Source organism: Anomalospiza imberbis, chromosome 20 (assembly GCF_031753505.1).
Source record: "Anomalospiza imberbis isolate Cuckoo-Finch-1a 21T00152 chromosome 20, ASM3175350v1, whole genome shotgun sequence".
Classification (NCBI taxonomy): Eukaryota; Metazoa; Chordata; class Aves; order Passeriformes; family Viduidae; genus Anomalospiza; species Anomalospiza imberbis.
Genome location: NC_089700.1, coordinates 9,053,058 through 9,073,198, shown reverse-complemented (window position 1 = coordinate 9,073,198; position 20,141 = coordinate 9,053,058). Strand labels below are relative to the sequence as shown.

The 20,141-nt window shown below is 47.7% G+C and overlaps 1 protein-coding gene across 6 annotated transcripts in view; it reads left to right on the top strand.

Annotated features, from left to right (window-relative positions):
* Window positions 1–18,908, top strand: part of BCAS3 (BCAS3 microtubule associated cell migration factor) — a 300,455-nt gene extending 281,547 nt beyond the window's left edge. For 5 of the 6 annotated variants that reach the window (XM_068210669.1, XM_068210670.1, XM_068210673.1 and 2 more), the window contains 2 exons: window positions 3,302–3,367; window positions 18,068–18,908. In XM_068210669.1, the coding sequence (XP_068066770.1) occupies window positions 3,302–3,367; window positions 18,068–18,216 (215 nt within the window). In that variant the 3' untranslated portion in view covers window positions 18,217–18,908. The remainder of the gene's footprint in view (window positions 1–3,301; window positions 3,368–18,067) is intronic. The other variant, XM_068210671.1, reaches the window with a different exon arrangement.
* Window positions 18,909–20,141: the final 1,233 nt, after the last annotated feature.

Below are 20,141 nucleotides of genomic sequence, written 5' to 3'. Positions count from 1 at the left end.
ACTCACTGAGGGAGTGGGCTGGAGCTGGCTGCCAGCACCATTCCTCAGCCTGGGGAGCACAGGGAAGGCCTTGCATCTGTCTGCTGCTTAATAAATGGGCAGAGATAAGTGTGGAGCTGCATTACCCTCACTTCAAAAAAGAGGTGTCTTTGTTGGCTCATAACAAGTAGGAGAGTTTTCACTTCCCCCAAACCACTTATATCTTAGCCAAGCTTGGCTGAACTGAATTATCTTTGAAAAAACTCAGTTTTCCTCCTTGGGTTCTCTGCTGCCCACTCACCACAGTGAAATGACAGCAAAGAGTTCAGCAGAAAAGGAGGTTTGTTTGTTAGTAGTTGATTTCTGTCTTGCTGCTTCTTTCAAAACCAGTGTTGATATTTCTGCATTGGACTCAAAATTGTGGCATTTATAATCATTTTAATAATCCTAAAATAACTTAATTTATTCATGCCTTTATGTTTTGCATGCTTTAACCCCCGATTGCGCTCCGTGGATTCTCTTCAGTCCTTAAATGGATTTTGCAGAGATTTAACAAAACTTGCAAAGTCTTACTCAAACTTCAGCACAATTTAATGAACATTTCTAGCTGGGAATGTGAAGATTTGTGCATGTGCAGTGCTGGGGTCCAATGTGTGGATAAAAACCGGGCAGGAGGGTGGACAGTGAGACTTTGTCAAATGCTCGACTGGTCCTGACATGCACTTAATGGCAAGAGATAAATAGATTCTTTTAATGCCTTAACTGTTAGGGCATAGCTGACACGTAGGTTTATATAGAAATCAGGGCTGATAGGCTGCAGTGGTGTGCAGGAAGTGTGTGCTCGTGGTGCACAGACCACTTTGGGGAGCTGATATTCCCAGAACCTTTGTTTTGTACCTGCCCCGTTGCATTGCAAAGCAGGGGTGGCAACACAAACCCTGCCTCTGGCTACTGGCAGAGGCAGAAATACCCAGAGGTTGGTCACAGCACAAGCATCCTACTGGAGGATGCTGAAAACATCAGGAACAATCTGGCATTTGCAGGAAGGGGGGATTAGATGGGGCTGTTCCACCTCTGACTCCGTGCCAAGGGCTGTCGGACAGAGGGTGGGAGACAAACCAGGTCTGGAAAACAACCCCCAAAAATCTCCTTTCCTTGTGACCTAAATGATAACTCCAGTTGTCCAGCTAGTTGGCTTGATTGGGAAACCAGCTTTTCCCCTTGTTATCCAATTATTCAGATGACCCATGTCTATCTGAAGTGGAGTCTGCTGTACATAAGCTGTCAGCCCAGATACACATTTAATTCCAAGGAAGGCATAAATTGGCAAAGATGCAAAAAAGATGTTTTTGGTGTTTCAGTTTCTGTCAAAGTCTCACTGAAAAGAAAAAATTATGCAAGTCTAGGCACAAATGTTAGTGGTCAGTGTCCTCTTTTGCTTGCAAAGCTTTGTTTTCAAGCAGCTACAATATTTACAACATTTACATTTGCAGTGCAGTTCTTAAGTGTGTGCTGGAGTTTCATATTGCATTCTCCCCCCCGCAAAAAAAACCACCCTAGGACTGTGATTTATGAAACTCTACTTCCAGAAGACAAATATCTCTGACAGGATTCCACTTAAACTGGACAGGAAGAATTTCTGCCAGCTCAGGCTAGAAATCTTTCCTTCCAAAAATACTGTAATTAGTAAATTCTCTGCTTCACCTATTCCTTCAGCAAGTACATTTTTAAGCTTTCCAGTGTATTTTCATCACTTCTAGGCTTAGTATTTGAAACCAGCCTATAGTAGGGGAGCAACAGGATGTTTTTTGAGATGCATCTTCCTTCCAAAACTCCTGCAAGCCTCCAAGTCAGCTCTCACCTGCAGGGAGCCTGTGGCACAGGGAGGTGCACCTCTGGCCCTCAGAGGAAACTGCCTGGATCCCTTCCAGATTTCATGAACGGACTCATAACATGCTGAAGGAAGCTCATATGTTGTAGCAAACTCTTTAACCTGATTAATGGGATGTAAGTAAGTGGAGCTAATTAGATGTGCTGTTAGGGAATGGCCTGTAGGAAATCAGGGCTCCAGGCACTTTGGGTCCTGGTCCCCAGCCAAAGCCCAAGCCTAACTTGGGTCTGGACACCTTTGAGCTTTGCAGAGGGATGGTTTTGGAACCTTCCTGTGAATTTTGGGGGCTGGAGAAGGGAAGCCTCACATTTCCTGACGTGCCTGGCTGAGGTGGGAAGCAAAGGGAGGACAGCAGGCCCGTGGCTCCCGTTCAAGGACATCCTTCCTGGGGCTTTTTCCAGAGGAAAAAATATCTGTGCTCAAAACTTTTTTCAAAGATCAGCAGACACCTGGACGCTGATGAATCTGTACATTTAGTTTCAGGAATAGGATTAGCCCTTCATAGAGTTTAGAGCTTTCAGTGGTACTTTCCCCTCCCTCTCTCCTTCCCTCCCTCCCTTCTTGCCTTTCTTCCTTCCTTCCTCCTTAATTTTTCTAAGGCAATTTTCCCCTTCTCTCTCCTCAGCTGTGTTTTATCCTAACTCAGACATGGGCTGTAGATACACAGAGCAAATTATTTTCCCCCTGAAGAGCATTTCTGCCAGGAGATTTCTGCACAGGTTCAGTGCAAAACCAGCTTGGGCAGCAAACCCACTGGTGGATCAAATAACATCGATGCTAAAAGCAGCCTTTGAACTTTCAGAATATTCATCCCAGGGTCAGAGATTAAATTACCCCCTCCAATAAGTCGGGGAGCTCAGTGCAGTTCTTCCTATAAAAGGTTTATTTGGATGGGCCTGGTTGAAAAGAAAGGAAAATTCAGGCTCTTTAGGAGCCACCATTTTGGAAGTGCTGGATAAGAGGAGCGTTGGCCTTGCACACATTTTGGGGTCTCAGACACTTCAGTGTGGGTTTTCTGTTCTCTCCTGTCCAAGGGTGTCCCTGAGCAGACCCATCCCACAGCCCTGGGCAGGTCCAACTGGGGCATTTTTAATTTCCCAGTCATTTCCCATGTCTCTAAATCCAATCTTGCCACCAGCCCTGGGAGGTTTTTTTGGAATTTCTTCCAGGTCATACGTTATTTAAGGGGGAGAGGGTGTGAAGGCTGATACCATGAATATTTCTGATGTGAATTCAGTTCATTATTGTTTGTAGAAAAATTCTAAAGGGAGCACTGATGCCACGAGACAACTCTGACTTTCTGTCATTTGATAACAAACTTCATCAACTGCATTTGCTTATTATCAACTGTGGTGTGGGGAGATTCCTTTTCTTTTTCTTCTTATTAAATCAAGGCCTTTTTATTTAAGAAATATTTTATTTTTGATACAGACACAGCCGGTGAAGTAGCAGTAAAAAACATCACCACAAAGAGGCACATGGCTTTGAAATGTTTTGGTATGTAACATAACTGTATTGTTATCAGGTCTTAACTTCTGCACAAAGACTATTTTCCCTTGTTCTACAAGCAAACCCTCTCTCAGCTTTCCAAGGGCCACGTACCTAACGTGGCCATAGGGGGACAAACCAAAAAATATCAAAGTGTCTCAAGTCATTTCACAAATAACATTGTTCTGTTGCTCTCCTTAAATGAACAAGAGTTTCTTTGATTTTTTTTTTTTAAAGTCAAATTTAGGATTCTGCTGTTCAGAGCAGAGAGGTCACAAGGCCCTAATGTATTTAGCATTGACTGCCCTCTCTTGTAGTGCGTCTATTAGTCAGTAATTTGATTTGTACCTATTCATTTGCAGTCCCTGCAGGAGCTCTGAGCTGGCCCCAAGTATAATTGGTGCTGTCTCTATTTTTACATCATTAGATTAGCCCCGACTCCTGGCCACTTGTTGTCTGCGCTTGTCTGTCCATTTATACAACCTAATGTAACACAAAATTCATTACTGATCACATTACTTTCAACTCTGAAGCCAGCTTTGTGATAAACATTTTGTTAACCCTTCCCTGCCAGCGCACAGACCTGGGGGATAAATGCACTTTCCCCTCTGCAGGAAAAATCAATATCATAATAAAACAAAGTGCAGTCACATTCCTGGATTTGTCATTCCTCCCGGAGAAAGAAATGGGGAGGAACATATAGGAGATGACTAAATGGTGTCTGCATCCAGGCATCTCCCTCTGCTCGATATGAAATGAGCTCAGCAGTGTCCTTTCTACTGGAATATAAAGAAGTGACACGAGATAGGGCCAGCACTCAATTTAAAACTTAATTTCTTACTCATTGTTCTGCAAGTGTTTTAGCTCTTCTGGTCAGGCTGTAATCAGGTTATGACATTATTGGAACTGGACATTTTTCTTCAGTGCTTTGTCTCAAAACAGTGAACAGAGACACAGTTCCCTTTCTTCCCTGGAGATTTGCTGCTGTGTTGGGTTTTTTTGGTTTGCTTGGGGTTGTGGTTTTTCCTCCTAATGATTAAGCAAATTAACTGCAGCACTCCAGAATTTCACAGGAAAATTCAAAGCTCTGTCCTGTCTAGCTTGGCTTTGCTCACATTTGATTGTCTGCTGAGTCCCTCCTAAAGCATGAAGCTCTTTGCATCCCTGAGGCTTCTGCTGTTGATTCCAGGGCCAACAAGAGGAGAGCCATGGTAGGTATTCCACCAGGGCTGAGCATCCTCCCAGCTCTGCTTGCAGCATCCTGCCCACGAGGTGATTCCTGCTACCCAAATATGTTTTGGTGCACGCAAAAGCTGTTGGGTTTTTAACAAGTTTTCTAAATTCATTTTCTGTTTGCACAGCTTGGCTTGGAAATCTGTTATTTTGGGTTTTCTAAATATTTAGAAATATTTCTCAGTGTTTATTAAATCTTTCCCTTAAAAGTCTGAGGCCTGAAGCCTGCCCCACACCAAGCCATCCCACACTGGGAAGGGGGCAGGAGACAAAGGGATTTTTCCATCCGTAATTCCTATAATTACCTTGTCATTCCTTTTAGGAGTCTTTCTATGGTGTTTTTGTGTAGGATATGACTTATGGCAAGCATATCTCTCTCAGTAAGTATAAGAGCCCTCGGGTCCCAGGATTTGAACCAGGACTGGTATTTTTACAGCTGTTTTGTGAGCCAAAACCCCTTGCAGCTGCTGAGGTGGTGGCAGAATAAAGACAAGACAGTTCCTGTCCCTCCTCCCAAGCCCAGCAGCCCCAGAGAGCCGTTGAGTATTTGCTGATTTTTGGGATGTGCAGCACAGGCCATCACAGAGCTCTCATAAACTATGCATTGCCCTCTCCAGGGGAGATGGGAGAGGAGGCTGTGCAATGGAAACCCATTTGTGCAATAAATTCTTAAGCAGTCAAACTGTTAAATGAACACTTATTAGAGAGGTAGGATGAAGTATGAGTCACCAAACAGCAAAATACACATTAACACAGCAAACCCTCTGCAGTAAATGGGAAGTCGAGAGCCAAGGCAATGCAAACGTTGCAGTGTGAGCCAACCCTCTGGCCCTGCAGCTTCCAGTCCTCTCAGCCCCTCTTCCACCGCAGGATCTGCTCCTGGTGCTTCTCCCTTCGGATGCTGGATCGTTCCCTGTCATTGTGTTGTGGCCTGCAGCTGTGGCCTCATCTCCCATCACCCCTGCACCTTTCTCTAACAGAATACCACACAGAGAGTCACCTGATTCTCCCAGTAATCCTGCCTTGTTCTCCGTGCTGGAGTCTGTGAGCACCAGGACTTGCTGGCCAGTGATGGTGTTGGACGTTTGATGGTCACAGTGTGCCTTAGGGGGTATGGGCAGGCAGAAAGAGAGGGCCAAGGAGAACGAGAAACAAACCCAAAGGGATTTTGGCTAGGGGGGGATCTCAGTGATCAGTGGAGACTCCCTGGAGCATCCCCCTGGGATTAGCTCTGGTGGCTGCCCCCGGAGGAAGGAGGGTTGTGGCCAGGTCCCTGGCAATGCTGGGAACACTTAGTCCTCCTTGAAGTATATATCCTAATTTGTGGTATGAAAAGATTAGCTTTCCTTCCATTCCTAGCCTGCTGTCTCCCCACCATGGATAATATATAAAACAGTAGACTTTTATTCATTAACATTTATGGGAAAATGTTAATATTAAACTGTAAGTGAAAAGCCCCATCTTATTGAATTCTTCTGCTGTGTTATTGGGAGCCTAATTTCATTTTGCATTTAAATAAAAACCAGATGACGTTCAGGACGGTCAGGCAAGCATTCTGTAAGTGAGAATTTATCTTGCGATCTGGGTAAACAATGTCTCATCATTTAACAGTTATTATAAATAATGGGGTTTTAAGCACTTTGCTGGGAGTTCATATTGGCTCCACACGGGTTGCACTAAGGGAGAGAGAATTTCAGTGACATCTTCCAGGCATCCGGTGAGGAGGAATCATATCCTGAGCTCGCTTCTCAAGCTGCAGTTTTCATCCTCCTCTGGTTATTATTGCTCAATATTGTGTGCACCATCCACTGACAGAAAAAAAAAAAAAAAAACAAAACCAAAGAGGAAGGAAAATGACAAATTGGTTGGAAGCATTTTGAAAATGAAGAAACCCTGTTTGAAGCTTCCCCATAAAAGGGGAATGTCTTCAGCCCCTTGCAGATGTTCATGCAGGTAGCTGAGCCTCCAAAAGGGAGATTCTTTCAGTAAAAATGGAGCTGTGTAAAAGTTGTGCACTTACAGAGAGTGAAAAAAATGTTGAGGCAAAACATAAAGACAGATGATAAAGCAGCTGCTTTTTTCTGGGTTTCTGCTGGTGCCCTCTGAAATGACATTACTGGTGGTTTTATGCTTGGAATTGTGTGAGGTAGATTATAAGAAGAGTAAAAACTGCTAAAATAGTAAATAGCTTTTCCCCCACTCCTGTTGCTTCTATTCTGCTTTTCAGTGCTGTCCTTTCATTGAGGGGGCAGCACTTGGTGCTCTCTGGCTTTGCTCCGTGTTCCTCAGACCCCTCCAAGGCATTTGCCACCACAGGCAGGAGCAGCTTCCCTTCCATCTGTCCTGCATCCTGGGCAGGGGGGAGTTAGCCTTCCATGCAGGCAGGGGATGAATTTTAGGAGCGACTATCTGCTGTTGTGGAAAGATCCTGAACTGGGAGCTCCTGATGCTGCCTGGTGGCGTGTCACCTCCCTGAGTCCACCTCAGGACCTGAACTGCCTGCTGCCTTTTTCTGTGTGACCCATTTTATACCATTTTCCAAAAAGACCCCCAGAGCTAAAACACCATCTTCTTTTATTTGTTTATTTACTTATTTGGGATATTTATTTGTTGTTCCCGTGGTCAGTGACTTTCTCAGTAACTGCCCAACACATGAACTCTGTGTTTACACCAAAACTTGATGGTGTTGTGAAAGACAAAGGGTCAGTATCACTTCTCTGACCCTTTCCAAAGATGTTTTTCTGGGAAGGCTGCAGGCAGGACCTGCTCTGCTGCCTCTGCTCCAGCTCAGTGACATGACAGGGGATCCAGGAGCCAGAGGGGCTGGGGATGGAGAGCCCTGGTTGGGGTGAGTGGCATGGAAATGGTGGCATTTTCCTAAAAAGATTCCAATGCCCTGTGTTGTGGAGGATGCTTGGACATGTTGCTGTGCTGGAACTCTCCTCAGGCAGAGCACAGCGTTCCCATGGATGGCATCTCCCACCTATTCCCTCATGCCACAGCTATCCCTGTGGGTGCTCCCACCTTGTCAGGTAGAAATTACATTTGGAAGCATAAATCAAGATGTAAATTAACCTTGCAGCCTTCTTCCCTCATCTGCAGCCATGGAGGCAGCAGTGGGAGGTGAATTGTGCAGGGACAGATCCCTAATGTAAAAGTTGAGGTTGCTTTTTGTCCTCCACTCAGGGCTACTTTTATCCACACCCTCTGGGAAAAAAATCTTTTTATTATATCATGCCAGGACTGTGTTGTCTCTTTGGTTTACCTTTTGGAAATGCAGCTGGTCACCCACCAAAATGTGAGCAAAAAGTCTGCAGAAGAGCACAACACGAGGAGCAGGTAGTTATGTGAACTTCACTGCCAGGTGCCTAAACACAAGGCAGAATCATGATTTAAATTGCCTTTTCTGGGGGATGTGACCAGAGGAATGCCCTGGTTTGCCATTAGGTCTTTCAGATTTCACACAGAGCTACCTTCCAGCAGCTCCTCCACCAGCTGCAGCTCATCCACACGTTTGTAAGAGTGCAGCTACAAAGGTGGAGTGTAATAGAATCAATGCTTGGAGCAATTTTTAAAATATGATTTTCAAAAAGCAAAACTTTGAATTTACTATTTCCAACTGCCTTCTGCTTTCAGGAGCACAAATGTGAATTGCTGTGTTCAACAGCTCCGTTAACAAAGGCACAAATTAAGCTTTGAATGACATTTTTATCAAAGCTCTTTCATATTTATGTATAACACCAGAATTCAGGGCTATATAAATAAGAGAGAGAGGATTGAGAGCCTCAAGCAGCCCTGCAAGAGAGGGAGCCCACGAGACTGGGCTGGTGTTTTTCCAGGCTGGATTAACACTCAAGTCAAGGCAGAGCTGTGATTTTAAGGGAATGGCTGCAAGCTCTGAGTGCTTTGTAAAATTAGGGCTGTGTTTACAAAGTTGGCCTGCTTGAAGCAGCCATGTCAACATAGTCTTTTAAAAAATTGAGTGAATAGACTAAATAAATTGCATTCGGAACGAGGGTGATTTGGGTGGGTTTGGAGCTCCTCAGCGACACTGAACTACTGCCAGGGAAGTGGGAGGAGGAGACTGGTCCTGAACTGCACCTGAGCTCTCCCAACTCAAGAGCCTTGAACTGTTTAGATGAGCAGACAGGGCTGAGGCTGTGGTGACATCATTTCGTGAGCTTCAACAAAACTCTCCTGATTTGGACCAGCTGAGCATCTGCTCCCCCCCAAACTTTTTAACTTTTCCTTTGAATCAAACCCAAATTCCAGTCTGGTCTAGCTTCCTCCTCAGCATCAATCTGCACCAGGGGAACAGCCCAGAGCCTCTCACTGGCCCAAAAGGCCACTTTGTGTCAGAAGTACTAGAAGTTGTGCCAGATTGACTTTGCTTTGTAATCTTATACTTTTAAAATGAGCTCGGCAGTGCGTGTGTGTCAGAGCTCAGAGAGCACATGTGGGAGATGCACAGAGGCACTCTGAGCACTGAGTCCACCCCAGGGCTCTCTTCCTGCCTGAGAGGCTTTAAGGAGGCCAAATGCTGAGGTGGCATCACAGAGAGGATAGAATTAGGTCTTAGATGGGAAAGGAGCTGAAATTTGGAGGGTCAGGTGTGAAATTCTCATGCAGAGTGTCAGCAGTCACTGCTCAGACCCCAAGGTCATCACCAGGTTTGTGGGTTTGACCTTCAGGCAGCTTTTCCTTACCCAGCTTTTTGCTGGAACTGTTTGGCTGAGCCCAAGGAGGAGGAGGAGGCACCCCCAGCACTCCCTGAGGGCTCCTGGCCATCCCTGTCTTTACCTCTGGGACACGACCTGTGTCCTGAGACCCGAGTGGCTCCAGCTCTGGAGGGAAGGGGAATGCTCAGATCCACACCTGCTCTGGATAGAAGATGTTCCAGGAATAGGAGCATTGCCTCCAGCATTTCTGAGCAATATCCCCGGAGCTCAGTGGGCGCAGGACGTGGTAGGTGTCATAAACATGCATTTTACTTTGAATTTGTAATTTCCTTCGTGGAGTAGAGGCTGACAGAGGGGTCAGTGTTGAGCAATCCAAGGCACTCCCATAACCCTGGGAATGAGAGACCAAACCCAGGAATTTTAATACAGTGTTTTCTCTGCAAATGCTTTTGGTCTGATATACACAGATGTGCTGCTTGCGTAACCAAAGATGCAAGATAGTTCTGCCTAAATGCATTTAAAAACTTGCCTACACATGCTGGCTGGCACAGGAAATCATGTATTCCACATAGGATAGCTTCAGGAATTTGGAGTAGCAGCATAGTGAAACTTTCAGGATGGGGTAAGAGAGAATTCCTTTAAACCCGAGCATTGCTGCATATTCATTCAAAAACCTCATCTGTAAATCTTTCACAAGGAGTTGTAGGCTTGGAGGATGTGGTGGGCTACAGAAATGGTTTTCTGTTTGACTGTCATAGCTTTTGAGAATTCACATGCTGGCTAAAATCAGCAACTCATCCTTCTGAAGAGCCATTTATATAGGAAAACATCCTAAACCTCTTCACAAAAATATACAGGTCTAGGAAATTTGAGATTATTTTTTAAAAGCACTGGAAGTCATTGTGAAAGTGCCTATCTTGAAGAATATTCTCCCTCTAAATACCAGTCCTTTATCTGGTGCACTTTTAACCTTCCATAAAATGCTCAGAGTCAAGTCTGGCGAGATGCCAGAGTCTTGGGTCTCCTACTCCATGGGCTCAAGCCACATGGAGCTTTCTGGGTGCTCTTTTTAAAGGAGTAAATGACCTGTTTAGAAGTTGATGCAGGAAGATGTTTTGTCCTTTTCTCACCGATCTCTTTGTGCCTGAAGCAGACCTGGACATTTCTGTAAGCTCAGATGTCCTCCCTGTTTTACAAGTGCTAAGTTGTTTGGCATCCCCGCAGTGAAATCAGGCACTAGAAATGAGATTTGGGGTCTCAGAGGGACTCTGATGTTCAGAAGGCTCTGTCTTCATTCCCCTGGTTCTCTCCTTCCTCCTTTACCTCCCCATCTCCTTGCTGGATCCTGCCACCTTTGTTCCAGGATGCCAGGTTTCATCTCCAAGTGCATGGCATGAGCCAGCTCTGTGTGGATTCAGCACTGGAGTTATTGTAAAGCAGTTTGACAGTAACTAATATTTTACATAGGCCACTGAATCCTGATTTCACAGAAGTTGCTCAGGCAGTGTTTCCCAGTCTTCTTGACTTGCAAATTTAATGGAGGTGCTTTTGTGGCGTCTCAGCATCTTTCAGGTTGTGACAGGATGAGACAGTTTTAACACAGGAATTGATTTTCAATGTTCAGATGCCATGGTTTGTTTGGTTTTTTTTTTTTATTTCCTCATTTGAAAAGAGTTTAAAAATCTCTTTTGTGAAACTGCTGAGTTTATAAAAAAGGAAAAGAAACATTTCTGAGGAGCAGGTCTGTCATGCTGTCACCCAGAGCATGGCAGGAAGTTGGTCCCACTGTGCTGAGTGTCAGTGCAGGTGAACAGGCACAAGGCTTGGGGCAGAGAGCAGCTTTAACTGACTTTTGAACATTATCATAATAAGCTGAAATTGCAATCGTAGCAATATATAAAACTGGGAACTGACTTTTAGCCTGTGCTCCCTCTGGAAAGGAACAACCCACATTTGCCCAGAAATTTCAGCCATCTCAAATCAAAACCAGCTCGGAAAATTAAGATTTTTAATGAGGACTCAGTGCTTTCGTTTCACTGCAATTGAATATTAACGATTTTTGTTCATCCAAATCCCCAAAAGCACAGGTTCCCCTGGGGGTGCAGTGCCCCCCTGTGCCCTCCCTGCCAGCGGATCCCCGGAGCTGCCAGCGGGGCTGGAGCCCTCGCTCCAAGCAGCCGCCGAGGGTGCTGGAGATGGATTATAATAAGAGCTCCCTCGTTAGCATAATTGCATTTCATTAAAAAAAAAAAAAAAAAGGGAAATACTCAAGAAAAACCTCCAAGTGCAGTAGCAGCGATGTAATTGATGTAATTTCCCAGTACCCTGATATTTCCTCATCCCGACGCACTTTCCCACCTCGCGTCGGCTTTTGAGCTCTTCTGCACCTTGTGTGTCCCAGCAGCAGCTCCCGCTGCCCTGGGCACAGTGATGATGCTCAGAGTGAATGTTTCCTGCAGAAACAGTGCCGAAAGCACTCGGCAGAGTTCGGGATGTTGTCCGAATCCTGAAAGATGGAGCGTTTCCCGTGTACAAGTGCTGGTGGGAGCTCCTGGGTGGGAGCACATCCCACTCCCTTCAGCAGCAATCAGTGAAATTAAAATGTTTAACTCACCCATTCACTGGGGAGCGTTGTGTAAATTACAAACAGTTTAAGAGATCCTCAAGACTTCCATTGTGTTAATACAAATTGCCTTTTAGCATTCCCTTTAAATAGGGCCCTTTTGAGTGAGAATCCAGATGGCAGAAGCTCCATAATTATTATTCATTACAGTTAATAAATAACACTCGGGAAGCCCCAGTCAGTTCTGCAAGTCCCCTATGATGGGCATTGTGTAAATGTAAGGGTGAAAAAATAGTCCTTGCCACAGGATCTGTCAGGATTTCAGTCAAAGACCAGGAGCTATGAAGGACCCTTATGTGTGCCTGCCCCAGATCATGGACCAGGCTGGCATTCCCAGAGCTCTCTCCGTAGGAAATCTCCTCCAAAAGGAAAGGGAATTGCCTTTTATTGCAAGAAGAGGCTTGAATTTTTGCCTTTTAACTGTTTATTCAGAAGCCCCCATGGATGAGGAGAGGTGGGTTTGGTGAGCAGCACCTTGTGTCTCTCCCCCACCCCTGGAAAATTCCTGTCCCACATCCTCGTTTTGGGAAGGGGCCGAGCGCATTCCCGCGTTCGCGGCCCCCTCGGTGCACGGCAGAGCCTGAAAAGTTCTCCAGAATAATTGCTGTGAATGACAGAAATGAAATCGAGGAGATTCGAGCTCTGCTGGCCATTACCCCACTTCCTGCATTCCTACTTGTTAATTGTCTAATTCCTAACGAGTCTTTGGGCGTCTGATAGACTTTCTGATGCGTGCTCACTCCGACGCTTCCTTCCCTCCCCTCGCTGGCCTCATCCCTCACCAGAGACCTTGTTCCTTTAAAAATGCCATCCTTAAAAATCAGAAATACTCAGCCCAGCAAAAGGAAAAGGGAACTTGACATTAGTTGAGCTTGAAAGGCTTGGTGCTGTGAAAAGTGACTGACGTGTGAAAAGAGGCTACAATTAGTTCTTTCCCCGAGCACTCTCCCATTCAGTCCAGGGTCACTCCTTCAGCGAGCTGCGGCTTTGAGGGTAATGTGTTGTGACAGTTTGAGATGATGAAGAATAATTCTTGTATTCAGAGTTGCTGCCGCTTCCCCGCTGCCCTGACACATCAGGCTGCTGTCATTGGATCAGTTATCCCGGGCAGCCCCTCCGTAGGTAAGAGGAAAGGGTCAGCTCCTCCAGCAAATGATTTGGGATATTTTGAAACTGTGCTTAAAGAGGGGAAGGCAAACAGAGAGAAAGGAAAAACCATTAGGAGAAATAATAATGCACTGGAGAGGAGATTTTTGAGTGGACATAAAGGAGATACCAGGGCTTCGAGTGGACCACTACAGGAGAGCACGGCTAAGAAAGGCAGCATAATTTATGAGTGTTCCGGGCAAAAGAGGGCTATATAGATTTTCTTCAGGCCTTGAATTAATGTGCCCTATAAAATGGTTTCACATTTAGGCTTGGCAGGGCTTTGTACCTTGGATTTGATGGGGTCCTTTGACAGTTCCTGGAGCTTTCTGGAATGGAGGGTGCAGCTGGACCTCGAGCAGCACCGCTCTCCCAGACCTGCAGACCCCAGGCTGTCCCCAGAGCAGCTCCTCCTCCTCTTCCTCCTCCTCCTCTTCTTCCTCCTCCCTCCACCTCGGCAGCCAGCTCAGGAGAGCAGCGTGGCTCAGGCAGAGGAACGAGGGACAGGACACAGGACAGGCTGGCTGCGGCATGGCAGTCGGGAATATCAGCACTAAGAAATGATTCCTGCAAGGTTTCCTTGCCAGTTCCTCATGGAACACTCCCCACACTGCAGGAAGGCTGCGGGCAGCCCCGCTGGCAGCCGTGCCAGGCAGGGAGCAGCCAACATCTGCTCCCAGCTCCTCTGATGCCCCACTGCTGGCCCAGTGTTCCCGCAGGCCCGGAGCCGTGCCATGAGAGGAGATGGCTGCCCTGGGCTGGGCCAGGAACTCAGGATGGCCACTTGCCATCCCACGCCAGCAGCCACGAGGATTTTCACTGCTGCTGCTGCCTCCACCACAGTGGAAAGTGTGTGTGCCCTGAAAATCCCGTTACTCTGGGACCCTGGGTGATGCCAGCAGTGCCCATTACTGTTACTGTCAAAAGCGCAGGCAGGGCTGTTCCCAGCTCCCCTGAAGTGACTTTCTCCTCATGGCTTCAGCAGATGTTCCAGCTCCTTCACTTTTTTTCCCTTTTTTTTTTTTTTTTTTTTAGGGCAGGCAGGACTCTGTGAGTCGTTTCCTCCGGGGACATGGGCAGGTTTTAGTATTTGCCTTTCCAGTATTAGCATTTATTTGTATTTGTGTTTGTTTTTCACGGGCTTCTGAAAGCCTCAGGGAGCCATTTATGGGGCCAAAATAATGCAAGTGCTGGTCTTCTCACAGTATTTCATTTCCTTGATGGTGGAAATGCTACAAGAAGAGCAGGTCTCATGTTATTTTGACCCCATAAATAGCTCCCAGAGGCCCCTTTCTTCCTTCTCCCACCCACTCCCCCCCAGATCAAATATTTAGGTTTCTGCAAAGCCTGACTTCTCAACCCTGGTTATCTTGCTTCAGCAGAAGCAAATTGCAGTTATTACAAAATAGCCAGAGAGTCTATAAGGCCGAATGGGTTTTATATGATGCACAATTTGTTGGCTACTGTACAAGTTCATTAAAGTGTATCATAAGAGGTTGTTTTACTGGTACATTTAAGGAAGTTAATACATCTCGACAGTGTATGCATGGGGGAATGCAGATACAATAACCCTCAGACTTGCTGGGGCCAAGTCCATTGCTGGCGTAACTCCACCGGAGTGAACGGAGTCACTGCCTGGGCAGCCCTGGGGTGCTGCTGATCCCTGATCCTGCTGCTCCGGGCTCTCCTGCCACCCACTCCCATCTTTCCCTGGGGATTTGCTCCTGTTTTGTGTTTTCCCAGCACGGAGGATGCCAGTGGTCTCACTGGTTGTGTGACGTGACGTGCCTTTTTAGCTTGGGAGGAGTTTCAGGTCCTTCAGCTGTGCCACAGGGGCTCGGCTGTCCCATCCTGGGGTGGCTTTAGGGACCTGTCTCTCCTGATACCTGACAGCCCCACCCTGCAGCTCCTGCTGCACTTGCTTGGTCTATCCAGATCTAGGAGAAACGATCCTCCAGTTTTCACTCTGTAACAGGAAAGGTGTCCCCATGTCATGGAGCCATTCCCAGTCTTGTCTGTGCTTCCCATGGGAACCTCATTGATGTTCCTCTGCTCCGCCCCAGTCTGCTCTAGGGGCTGGGAGGAAGAATAATAATATACACTGGATTTTTTTTTTTTTTATTTATTTTTTATTAATGAAACAGAGTGATTTGGGGAGACGTGCTGCCTGTGGTGCTGGGGTCAGCTGTGTGGGCAGGTAGCCCCTGGTGACCATGTAATGGCTAATTGCCCCCCTCGTGTGACCCAGCCGGGGTGAGAGCCGGCCGGGGTGAGGGCAAGAGCCCAATTTCCTGAGCACAGCAGAGCTCTCTGTGGCAGCCGAGCACTTTTCCAGGGCTTCCTCGGGTATCAGAATACACTGCTCGTCTGCCTGGCCGGGTAATTAGTTCCAGAGTGAGAGCCGGGCTGTGTGAGAGCACCCGGCCTCGTGTTCCACGGGGAATGTGTGCCCGGGGATGGCAGCTTGCATGTGGGAGCTCCCCGGGTTTTAGCCTGACACCCCCTAACCTAGACTGGGCTGGAAAATCCCCTCCAGTCCCTCCAGAGCCTCTGCCCCTCCTGTGGCCTGTCCTTTGTCCCTCCCCGTCAGGAATGGTCGGGTTTTCCTGCCTGGCAGCAGCAAGGGTTGCTCAGGACAGCTCGGAGCTGTGGGACACAGCCAGGACAGGACTCCCTCCCTCCCTGTGCCCGGCGCTCTGCATCCCTGATTTCTGCTCCCTGCTTTTTCCCTGGCTGGCATCAGTCTCTGCAGTGCCACCCCCTGGCAGGCCCCCGCCGAGGTGACAGGAGCTGCCAGCTGCAGGAATCCTGCAGGCCCCAGAAAAGCCCAAATCCCCCCAAATCCCACGCGGGCAGGGCGCAGGGTCCCACACCAGGCACCGAGGGACAGGCAGGAGCTCGGCCCCCAGGGGCAGAAACAGCCAGGCCGGAGCCACGGGCAAACAAAACTCCTCTCTCTGCGCCTCTCCCTTGTCTCGCTGGAAACACTTTTGCCTGGAAATGAATTCTGGGTGGAAAAGAGAGGGGAATCACCCCAGGAGGAGCCATGCCAGGATTTGGGGGAGCCCAGCAGCACTGCCCAGCACCCCCAGCTCTGACGTGGGACCTTTAAGCAAAGCCAGCTGTGTGCTGAGGGAGATGAAAGCCCCAAATCAGACAGGATAAGCACAGTATTAGTGTGGGATACGCCGCTCATTTCTGATTTAAATTACTGTTTTTACTTCCTGGACTCATGGGAGAGTAAGGATGTGAGGAAAATGAAGAGATTTAGACATGGACATTCCTTCACCAAATACTGGTAAAAATGGTGATGAACACAGCTGAGGTCATTACCAGCACTGCTTTCAGGGTGATCAGCTTCCTGCTGATTTGTTTTCCTTGTATCCTGGGCAGATTATCTCGTTGCAGGTTACCTCCAGGATGAGGGATTAAATCCCTTAGCCCTCACTGCCAGGTGTGTGCAGGGCTGCTGGCCCTGCAGTGCCCAGGTGCTGAGGGGAGCAGGGCAGTGCCAGGGATGCTGGGGTGGGATGCTTTTTGTTCCAGGGAAAAGCTTTTTGCTGTTCCCTATATTTGTGTATAGATCTGTCCTTATCACAGAGTCCCACTGCAGGCAAAGGACTGCTGTGGTGTTTACAGGAGGTTAAATATCCCAGGTGAGGCAGTGGAAGTGCAGGAATATTTAGCAGAAAGCAGAGCAGGCACTGCTCCTCCAGCTCCTGCAGCTCCTTTCCACCCCAGACAAGTCTTACATAGAACCAGAGAAAGGTTTGGGTGGGAAGAGACCTTAAAGCTCATCTCATTCCACCCCCTGCCATGTGCAGGGACCCCTCCCACTATCCCAGGCTGCTTCAAGTCCCATCCAACCTGGCCTTGAGGATTTCCAGGGATGGGGCAGCCACAGCTTCTCTGTTGCAGTGTCTCACCACCTTCACAGGGAACAATTTTTTCCAAGATCCCATCTAAATTTCTCTTCCGGTTTAAAGTCATTCCTCCTTGTCCTGTTACTCTATGTCCTTATAAAAAGTCCTTCTCCAGCTCTCCTGTAGCCCCTCCAGGTCCTCTTTCCCCCTTGGCAGCAGAGGAATTTGCCCCAAACTCCTGTCCTCATCCCGTCCCCTCCAGCCCAGGCTGCCCAGACCAAGTCATGCTCGGGTTCACACATCGCAACTCCCCAGAGCATTTCTTGTCTCCTGTCACCACTGTCACTCTGGGGGAGGATTCCTGTGCCATCCCTGCGGCTCTGCCTCCTGTCCCTGCTGCATGCCACCGCTGAGTGCTGCCAGGGGGATGCTGCACGTGGCCACCGAGTCAGCTGCAGGGTTCAAGTGGCTCACAGAGAGGCCACGGCTGGAAACGATGCCCTGCACACACAAAAATCCTCCTGTTTGGAGATTAGGGAGCACTAAAGGCTGCTGGAGGTCAGAGAGGGGAGATGTCTGGGTGGGTGTGACCAGGAGAGGGAGAGCCACAGCCAGGCTGCTTTCCCTTTTGCTCTGGGGCACAGCTGAGGAAAGGGGATATTTTCTCTTTGATTGAAAAAGCTGAGTTATTTACGTCCATTTGGGGAGGATAAAGGGCTGTGGAAAGTCCTGGTGTTGCCGAGGTGAGGAATGGCAGTGGTTATGCACTGCTGGTGCACACTCTGCCAAGTCCCCCTTCCCAGCCTGTTTGGGAGAGAAGATTTTCCCTAATCTGCAGTCATCCCCCTTCATAGCCTGCTCAGTTCAGCCGTGAGAACCCCACTATGGAATCCTGTCATGTCCTGAGTCAGCAGCCTCGGCCCCAGGGAAGGACAGCAGGTAATGTCTCCATCTTTGGCTCAGCTGAGCTGTGAGCCCAGCTGGAGAGAAGTGGAACCAGGAGCTGGCATTCCTCGGGAGCGATTCCCAGATCAGCCCGGGAAAGGACGATGAGCAAATGTTAGAGCAATGCACCAGCAAAGGGCTTTGTCAGTAAAGCATCTGTCTAACGACTCTGGGGGTTTATCCCAAACACTAACCAGGAGCTGCTCTCTCTCCCTTGCAGAGCTTCAGCGAGAGGGAAGCATAGAGACGCTCAGTAACAGCTCGGGCTCCACCAGCGGCAGCATCCCCCGCAACTTCGACGGCTACCGGTCACCCCTCCCGACTAACGAGAACCAGCCCCTGAGCCTGTTCCCCACGGGATTCCCCTAAAGCAGCCGCCCATCAGGGAGACATCCAGGCTCCCCCAAACAGTCCCGCTGTGTCTGTCACCTGCCAGCTCCCGGCCTGGATGGTTCTCGTTACCCTGATGAATATTGACAACTCTTAAACCCTCCTGAAGCGAACTCATGAAATCTTGACTCTGTGTTCCTGTGCAGTACAAAGAGGCTCCATCTTCAGTCCTGATAGCTCTGCAGCTTCTTTTCTCGCTGTCTTCAGGAAGAGGTTGGGTGAGGAGAAATGCTCCTAAGCCATCTTGGGTCAAGCACAAGGTTTCACAACTGTTCTCTGCTTTTTTCGTGCTGAGAGATGAATCTCTGTAACTCAGAGGAGCTCTCGCCGTTCGTGAAAGTGCCGAGCATTAATGGATGAACTGGAGAGACTGGAAACTGGACAGGGTTGATGATGTTATTCCTTCCTCGTCGCGTCTCCTTGCTGCCCTTCTTCCCCTCTGATTCTCATCGATGCCAGGAGTATTACAAATGGAAATGTTTCTTTTTGTTCTTTGGAAGAATTCTCTCTCTTGCTCCGATTTTCTTCTAGTCATGTATTTTAGAAACGTACTTAATTGACTAATTGCAGTCACGGATTTCTCATATTTGGTTATAAAAGTTGTTCATTGGAACTCAGATATCTGTCCAGAAATGCATGTGTCATTGAATAAATCTAAGTTAAACAAGAAACTGCTTCAATGGCAATGTTCACGGAGTGTTACTGGGCTGGCTGTGGGCTTTGTGTATCTCCCTGGACCACACTCTGTGTGTATTTACTGACTTGAGGGCTTTAATTAAAGCCATCAGTGGCTCTTATGCAGCCAGTCTAGCATGGTTTTGCCTCCCCATTTCCTTGTCCTCATGTGCACAGACAGGATTTTTAAAAACAAGGTATTTAGGTGGTGTGCCTTGCACCCACTTGGCTCCTCTGAAAACTAACTCCCAGCTCCCTGCTCTGGTTGGAGCCCTGATTCTTCATCCCACTGATTTCAGTGGGCAAGGACCAGGTGCAGGAGGCAGAGGCACCCATATCCATCCATTCTGTTGTAGGACCGCGGATCAGAGGCTTTGCAGAACAGCCTGAACCTCTGCACCCTTCTGAACGTGCACAGTCAGAGCTAGCACTGCATAACCCTGCTGATAAAACATTTCTGGGCTCACACATCATAACCACACGAATTCCTACATCTCAGCCAACTTGTGTCTAGAAGCAGAGTGAGATGGGGCTGTCAGCTTATGAAATTTCCTTCCCACTACTTGTTTTTAATAGAAGCCGTTTGAGTCATGGCAGGGAGAGGAAACTATCTAAACCCACAAATCTCACAGCTCCAGCCAGCCACACCAAGGGATGCAGAACCAACCACCCTCTTCCTACTCCATCCCCAAACACCCAGTTCAGTTTTGGGCTTGGTTTGGGTTGGGTTTTTGGTTTTTTGTTTTTTTTTTTTCTTCTTTTTGACTGTAACAGAGCCACTCGGAAGGTTTTGTTTTCTTCAGGCTTGGAAACCACTAATAAAAAGCGAGAGTTTACAGCAATAATTTCAGTTTCTTGCTTGGTTTTCAGTCAGTCTCTTCTCAAACAAAAAAATAACTTCCTTGGGATGAAATCAGAGGAGAGTTTTGCCTCTAAGTAAGTACTTGCAGCTCCGGCCCACTGGCTATATCTGCTGTAATGTTATGTTCCTTTTTGTCTGTAAAATAAAGGCTTGAAGTACAGGGTTGAGGGCAGGACTGGCACCACGGACAAATGGGACTGCAGGGTCAAGTCAGTCCACACCAGTCAGGGTTTTTAACACAGTTCAAGCCAAGGTCAGCTCCAAAAGTTCAAACAAAATCCAGATTAACACATACAGAAGGGATTGTGTTGTCACCGTGATGCTTGTTTCCTTTCAGGCTTTCCAAGGAGCAGGGTAAGGGACAAAG